At 38.9% G+C, this 8,589-nt stretch overlaps 1 protein-coding gene across 8 annotated transcripts in view; it reads right to left on the bottom strand.

Moving 5' to 3' along the window:
- Positions 1–8,589, bottom strand: part of shank3a (SH3 and multiple ankyrin repeat domains 3a) — a 166,570-nt gene that overhangs the window by 104,218 nt on the left and 53,763 nt on the right. For all 8 annotated transcript variants that reach the window (XR_002275821.1, XR_002275822.1, XM_020611874.1 and 5 more), the window contains exons 4-5: positions 3,987–4,190; positions 1,801–1,872 (exon numbers count right to left, since the gene is read on the bottom strand). Coding sequence is in view for 6 of the 8 variants with exons in the window: in XM_020611874.1 (XP_020467530.1) it covers positions 1,801–1,872; positions 3,987–4,190 (276 nt within the window). In the remaining 2 variants the exon portion in view is untranslated. The remainder of the gene's footprint in view (positions 1–1,800; positions 1,873–3,986; positions 4,191–8,589) is intronic.

Genomic DNA, 8,589 nt, shown 5'->3' with positions numbered 1-8,589 from the left:
AGTTGCCAAACATCAGCCACGAAACATTAATGACTTGGAGAGGATCTGCAAAGAGGAGTGGGTCAAAATCCCCCCTGAGATGTGTGCAAACCTTGTGGCCAACTATAAGAAACGTCTGACCTCTGTGATTGCCAACAAAGGTTTTGCCACCAAGTACTAAATCACATTTTGCAAAGGGATCAAATACTTATTTCATTCATGAAAATGCTAATTAATGTATAACTTTTTTTGTAATGCATTTTTCTGGATTTTTTTGTTATTGTTGTGTCTCTCACTGTTCACATAAACCTACCATTGACATTGTAGACTGATCATTTCTTTGTTAGTGGGAAAACTTACAAAATCAGCTGCGGTTCAAATAATTTTTTCCCTGACTGTACAGATTGAGAGCCGCTGTACCAGAGTCAAATTCCTCGTGTGTCCAACACACCTGGCCAATAAACCTGATTCTGATTTTGAGTACTACAGTATATACAAAATAGTATTTAGCTTTACACAGAGATTGATTGTTCAGAAGTGTTGTTGTCCTGTCTCTTCTTTAAGTTGAAAGCAACTGAGCAACACAGTAAAGTTAAAGGTAGACTCCAATAGGTAAATGCACAGTTCCTTAGACCCTGGGGTTGGAGCCAATCCCAGCTGACATTGGGTGAGAGACGGGGCACACCCTGGACAGATTGCCAGTCTATCACAAGGCTGATGCACAGAGGCAGACAACCATTCACACTCACATTCATGTGCAAACTCCATACAGAAAGGCCCCAGTCAACGAGAGAGTCAAACTTGGAACCTTTTTGTTGTGAGGCAACAGTGCTAACCACTGTGCCGCACAAAAAAGCTAAATCAGGCAGCCTTTTTGGTGCCGTCTATGAGTCTGCCTATCCACCAAGTGATTTTACCTACAGTATTAGGCCAACAAGGAAGAAAAACACTGTGCTACCAGCTGAATATTTTGGCAGAAACAATTACAAAGGATTGTTTGCGGATAAGACTGATACAAAAGATGAGAAATAACTGAAAATAATGTCTTTAATCTCACCCTGTTAATACTAATATGTTGTAGCAGTACAAAATAGACATGAGCCATGTCTGTGTGACATCTACCATGTGTACAAACACAATTTATTCTTATGTAAAGCACTTAGAGCTCAGTATGGTGCCAAGACAGTGCTACAATTACAAATACGGTAAATTAATCAACAAACACACAGAGCAGAAGCGTTACTGAGGTCCTCTTCTCAAATATCTCCTAAAATTAGAGAATAAAACCTAGGTCTGTGTGATATATTTGGTTACTATTACAAATTAGCAGTGCCCAAATAAACCCTCTCACATGGAGGTCCTAAGTCAAGGCAACTGGAAAACAGTAAATGTTTTCCAGTTGTATACAGATGGATGAATATAAAGGAAAACCTGACTAAATGAGTTGGAACAAGCATGAGGAGCCACTGAATAGCTTAATGGGGGTAAATGTAATGTGAGTCATATGCTGTGGCCTTCCATGCAACCATATCTGAACTCAGCTGAATTCGGTGGCCTAGAAAATATTTTCCACCACATTCGGCATTAAAACACGGAAAACTCATTCTTTTTTTTTTTGAAAAAAATGTGTTCCTTGCTTGAGCAGAGTTCAGAGTTCATACATTGGAAACATAAAACATGTTTTGGTTAACATGTACTTGCTGCAACCGCTGGGCTACCAATGCATTATTCAGCTAGTTTAAAAGGCCACACACACACACACACACACACACAAGCTCTTCAGATGCCAGGATAACAGAGGTCACAGGTATTTGGTCTTACCTTGGTGTGGAGCTTAGACAGCTGCTTTTCATCCAGGTAACTCTGGGTGTAGACACGTCTTTTATAGCGGAACTAAAACACAAAAACACACACAAGAGCCTAGGGAATTTAGATTGTTGCCTTTCTTTTTGTTTGTGTCTTTAAAGTTTAACAAAAATTTTACAGCCGAGATAAACAACAGTGTTAGTTTTCAGTCATTACAAATTAATTGGTCACACAGTCTCAGCTCCTCAGACGTAACTATGTCTATGTCAAATAATTTTCCCTATTAGATACTATGCATGAGAGCAGGGAGACAGAACAAATGTTTAACTCATTTAATATCCCCCTGTAAACGGCTTCCTTTCTTTTAAAGCACTTCTGTTTTCACTTATTACAAGTTGCCTGAAAACCTATTTACAGCTCCTTGAAGCTTGAGTATAAAAATATAAACTGCAGTAGAAAACAATGAATGCTGAAGAGGAAGGCTGCATACAGCTTTGACACATAAAAAAGAATGGATTTATTTAATTTAAAAAAAATCAGTGGTAACACTTTAATTGACAGCCCACAACTTACACCTTCAGTAAAACAAATTCTCAGCATACCTTTTTGTAATAATAGTATACACCTGTACAGTGCGTACCAATACATACTTGCCAGTACAAGGTAAAATTTGGGAAGTAAGGGGGTAACATGTAGGAAACTTTAAAATTATTTATACTCTATTTTCTAACTAAGAAATACCTATTCTACTATTACATGATATGTAGCACCTACTATGCTAGGTAATAAACTTACTGCACTAACTCAGTGAGAACTTACCCAGCAGGTATTTTTTTAATGATTGGGTACCTACACTATTATCACAGGATACAGCATAGTGATTACTGAGCATCAAGACTGGAAATCTTCTGCTTAATTTTTATTTAAGGATTACCATACAAGTTATAGATGAATGTATATTGCATATGGTGAGTCTCAGCTGGTGGATGCTGAGCTGCTCCCCACATGCCCCCTTCTCCATGTAGCTACAGTATAAGAACAGCATACTGCATGTGGCGTGCAATTTAAAGTGGTGCTTGTTACCCCTTGTTCCCTAGGAAAAGCTGTTGCATATATCAAACAATGTGATAAAGGTGATATTAATCAAGTCTGTATTACCATTAATTAAAAAACACCTCTGATGCTATGGCAAATCATCAAGGCGAGTGAAATCCTGGAAAGATCAAAGATCTAGTTTTGTTTACCGACTGCCTCTAACAGCCAATTCAAAACTGCAAAGTAAATCAAATTGAAATAATAGGAGAAATGATAAGAAGGTGTGATGAAAAAAAAAAATCACAAATGAGAAAAAAAAAGAAGAGATCAGGACAATACAAACAGGCATACCATTAGTCAACAATATGCCTACATTTCATCCCTGCTGATATAGCCAAAACCGTATCACCCAAGAAAACATGAGAAAAGCTTTTTATTAAAGAGATGCGGTGCCATATTCTAAGGAAGCTGGGACTTTCACAGGTAATAAAGTAGTTAATAATAACAGCATCTCCCAGTGCAGTGGGGATTGACATTAAACTAAAGCTCAAGAGGAAAAAATAAATCTTTATTATGCTCTCCTCTTGATGCATTATAAAACTACTGAAAACAAAAACGCCCTGTCAGAAACCCACCTGACATGTTTACACCAGTCTGTAAAGTGATATCGTTACACAGTATGCCTACGATTCTCTCAGATCAAAAACCATGATGGACAAGCACTACAATTATTGCTGAGAGTTGACAGCCACTGCAGTCAACACACTGTAACTGAGAGTGGTATTATTGCCGCTAGATTTGACTGACACATAATTTCAGGAAAAAACATACACTGCATGCGCAACGATGCACATACCCCCATCTACATGCTGCATGAGCCTACGGGTGTGTGCCTGTAATGCACATACATACACATACAGGCAACTTCAGAAAGACTACAGCACACACGACAGCTTAAAAAAAAACAGACTGGCAGATTCTGTTTCTTCGTCATGGAGTGCTTAGCATTCATAAAATACACCAACTGTATATCAAGACCACTATATAATTATTTGGAGGATGATACAAAGACATTAAGTATGGTGTAGTGGCATATACCAGCTCTTTTTCCTCTTGCTCTCTCCTGGTCATACAGTATGCCTCATACATTCACGATCCATACCTACCTCCAGGTAAGGAACAGGCGCAATGGATGGAAAAGGGTATTCCCTTAACTGTCTCTCCTCATCCAGAAACTTGCCAGCTTTGCCGTTGTAAGCTGGCTGGAACAGGCCATAGTTGAGTACATCCTTCAGGCTCTGGTTGAGAGTACACAGGATCCGCTGTTTGGACCGCCAGATAGGAGCATCCACATTGAATTTCATACATTTCTACAGAGACAAAAACAAAAAAGGGGAGAGGGCTAAGCATAATGCTATTTTTCTACATTTCTGCACTTCAGTTAAGAGACTTAGAAGCGATAGTTTACTAATTCACATAAATATGACATTTAGGTGCAGAAAAATATGCTGGACCTCTTTTATCACAGAGGCATTTGCTGAACTTGTCGATGTTGTGCCCAAGGGAGAAATTAGGCCTTTTATTATAATAAGCAATGCACATCAGTCCAGCAGCATTTCACCATCATCAATTTCCTCTCAGAAAAGGTCATGTTATAGTATCCATACTAAACTGACCACAGTACAAACAGAAGCTTCTACAGAAACACTCTGACACAATTTTCAGCAACATACTGCAATTTTGAATCTACATGTGAGGGTACATTATTCAGGCTCTAAAAACTACACTGGTTTATATGTAATTGCTACACCGATAGCTGCAGTGAATCTGTCTCCAAGCAGTTCACAGTCATGGATGCCCCTGCATTCTAAAAAACAACTGTATATGTAATATACAGATTGAACCCCCCCCCTCTAGTAAATAATCTTAGTGGTTCGCTTTTTCCATAAATTACTTATATGAACTAAAATAAAGGTTAGCTAACTGTTAACTGAACCTCACGTACTGGGTATATCACGCTAAATTTAACACTTAAAATAAATCACTACACTGTTTTCTAGTCCTTTGTGTGTCAAGGACTCTGTGGAAAAGGGAATCACTTTTCTCTAGTTACCACACTGTGGAGCCTGAGCTACAGACGGCCAAGAGAGCGAGTGAGCAGGGTGGAATGTGCAAAACCCACAAGTAGTAAATCAATCACTGTCCGAGATAACGATTTGAAACCTCAACTCTATCTTCTTCAGCACCATTGTTTCTGACACTCAGACGCAACTGTTAAGAAATTACATCTTCTCACAGCGATACAGAACAGCTAATAACCACATACAGATTCACACAGACATCAGTGCATCCAAAAAACAGTGCCTAGAATATTTTTAAAGAGATCAAATTCTGAGTTTTGAAATATTGATAAAAAGAAAAAACATGACTGAATTTCTTTTTTGTGTTGCTCTAGGCTTGAGCTTTTATCAAAATAATACACTAAAGCAAACTTAAATGGCTGGATTTGAAGTTTTCATATCCACAAATCAGGATCCCTCTGTATCAGAGTTGAACAGTCAAATATTGCAAGACATCAAGTCCTTTTAATATGCAAGCAGTGATGTAATCACTTTGGGAACATATTTTATGATTTTCTATCATATCGTCTTCACATACTATATACTGTATGTGCAGATAATGCATACTGTAGATAGTCCTTCACACCCAGCGTCATCAACAAGCTAACATGTACGGAGAAAACAGAAGGCGTCCAAGAAATGATCCTTGCAGTATGCTACATTTAATCTCTATACTGTATACAATAAACAACTACTGCATGGTTACCGCCAACAACTAGAATGGAAAAAAGACAGTGATAACAAGCAGCTCAATATTATAATACTTTCAGACACATATCTTTCCTCCAATTGTTTTGCCAAGTCAAAATAAAATCAGTCTACAACTTAAGATAAGTGCTGACTAAATATTTGGTTCAGGTATGTTTTTAATGCCAAGGCTTCCATCCTTAACCAGTGCACATTTTGTTTTGCTGTCACTACAAGCCAACTGCTGGAAGTCAAATTTTAAAAAGTTCATTTCATAACCATAATCCATGGCAGTACCTATGAAACAAGCTCATGGCTAAGTGCCCTTGTATGTTGATGTGCACTTTAAAGACTTCAAAATATGTCACTGCAAAAGCTTCACTTTGGTTGAAATTGTACTCAAAAAATTTGGAACAAAATTTTGGAAGGCAAATGTTGCCATTAGGTTTAATTTCAGTCAAATTATCTGGTGGTTTGACAGAAAATGTGCACATTTCCACAGGAAGCTCTGGTTTTAGAGAAGATAATACACACCTCATCTACGTGACAGAAGTGATTTGATTGTTCACTGTAGCTAAGGGTAATCCAGCTGCTGGAAACACCTGCATAGATGCACAAAAACTGTTTCAACATTAGCTGCCACTAGTAAAATGCATCTATACTCCGGGCACAGCAGTGTCCTTTATACAGTTCATCCCTTTTGTGTTGATGTTGGAAGCATGTTTAATGAGAGTACTGCTTGTCACCACCACAGCTACTGTATATCCATGCATGTCCACTGTCTGACACTCAGTTCCTGGCTTGCACATCCATGTCTTCTGCATTGACAGCTAATAGAAAATTAACACAAATTAATCAATCGAATAATCACCGACATTTCTAGAACCTTATAGGAATTGGTTCTCAGTCTAAACATTATCCAATGTTCTTTCATCATATTTCAGTATGTATGAACACATACAGTATGATAGACAGCTTTTATATAATCAACCATATGTACATTAGTGGTTTGTCATGGTTAACTGTATTTACATTAGTCATTACACCTTAAAAATGTAGCTGTTTTTAATTTAAAGAAACATGACTAGAAAGGTGTGCTTCCTTGCAATCAATGAAAGCTTCATACAGCCTTAGTACTGTGACACTCCTGTGACACTAAATCATGGAAGGTTTTTAAAAAAAAACCCAGATGCTAAGGAGAGCTACAGGGTCTTTTTAACTTCAACATAATATTATATTAGAGTAGAAGAATAACACGGAGCAGCAGGCATTATGTTTCACAGGAGAGAGAGGTGCTTCAAGTACACTGCAGAGATGTGGCTAGAAACACTGAATCACATTCTTGCACAAAAGTGTTTTTTGGTTGTGTTCCTGCTGTACATGTTTACATGTGCAGCTAGAATGTTTATCTGTGTCCCTTCAAGTCAAACTCACTCCCTGGTTGTGATCTGACTCCCTCTGATATAACATTCTTCTCTTCAGTCTTCCACTCATCTTCACACTTTTCTCATGCCCTACTGTCATTTTTTTGTCTGCTTAAATTACAGACAGAGGTGATGGATGACTGAACAGGAGAATAGGGGCTGGAGTGAGGAGATGACACAAAACTGTAGGTCACATTTGTGGAATATGGTGGGACAATAAACAGAGAGATACATAAAAAAGAAAGAGAAGCTGGCCAGTTTTCACTTACTGTATTAGATAGACTAAAGCTGGACATGGATCACTGGGGATTTGGATGGTACACATAAATAGCTTTCTTGTCTCTCTATATACCGTACAGGCAACTATCCAAGAATGGCAAAATGCCACTATACCTTTAAATAAAATTAAAAGTCTACTAGTTCTTGGCTAGTTGAACTAACTTATCAGCAAGAGTTCTGCATAAACATTAACACAAACAGCATGCTATATTTAGTTTTTAGCCAATCCCAGCTGACACTGGGTGAGCGGCAGGGCCCACCCTGGACAGGTTGCCATTCTGTCACAGGGCTGACAGAGACAAACAACCACACACACTCACACTCACTCCTAGGGGCAATCAACCTAAACTGCCTGTCTTTTGACTGTGGGAGGAAGCCGGAGTACCTTGAGAGAACACACAGGCACAGGGAGAACATGCAAACTCCGCACAGTAAGGCACCGGGTCGGCTGGGGCTCGAACCTGGAACCAGCTTGCTGTGAAGCATCAGTGTTAACTGCTGTTCCACCTTGTGCCCCCACACTACATCATTCCACATCTGAATTTAAATGATGGCCCAAAAGTGCTTTACTAATTAAGATGTATTGTTTGTGTGTGTTTGTTTGTGATTATGTAGTAAGGATGATGCATGAAGCAGGACATGACAATAGTATCTCTAAAGGCACAGATGGCATCCCGTCACAATAGAAAGAGACAAGACATTGTTGTTGCCTTTTAGCAAGAAGTGATGCATCGGCAGAGAAAAGAAAGGAGAATGAAGCGGAGCGGTGAAGTGAAGTGAAAAAAGAGAGGAGTGCTGAGATGATGGAGTGTAATGACTCTCACACAACCCTGTCTCCATCTCCCAAGACCTCTGGCTGTCGCTGCCCAGATGACATATGCGCTAATTAACAGTACTGAGCCTCCCACTGGAGGTGGGGATAGCTAAGAGTCTTAACCAATGCCCTAAAGAAAAAATACAGATCACTAGAATAGATAATGTGTTTGTTCCCTTGTAAACTGGATCACACATTGGATAAGTTTAATAAGACAGTTCTACCGTCTAGGCACATTGTGCTTGCAATCAACTATGAAAGAAATTTGGGTTTATTTGACTGACAACTAAATAAACTGCTTCCACTTTCTTGCCTGGCTCTTTGCTCTTTGGCTGTCCTTCTGTATGACCACGGTCCAGGACAATAACAGATGTATCTGTCTGTCTCAATCTGAGGATCCAGTAGGAGTAGACTCAGCACTGGGATATAAACAAGCACAGTTTCC

Source organism: Monopterus albus, unplaced genomic scaffold (genome assembly GCF_001952655.1).
Source record: "Monopterus albus unplaced genomic scaffold, M_albus_1.0 scaffold5.1, whole genome shotgun sequence".
NCBI classification, from domain to species: Eukaryota; Metazoa; Chordata; class Actinopteri; order Synbranchiformes; family Synbranchidae; genus Monopterus; species Monopterus albus.
Note: the sequence above shows the minus strand (reverse complement) of the source record. Positions and strands in the feature narration are given on the sequence as shown.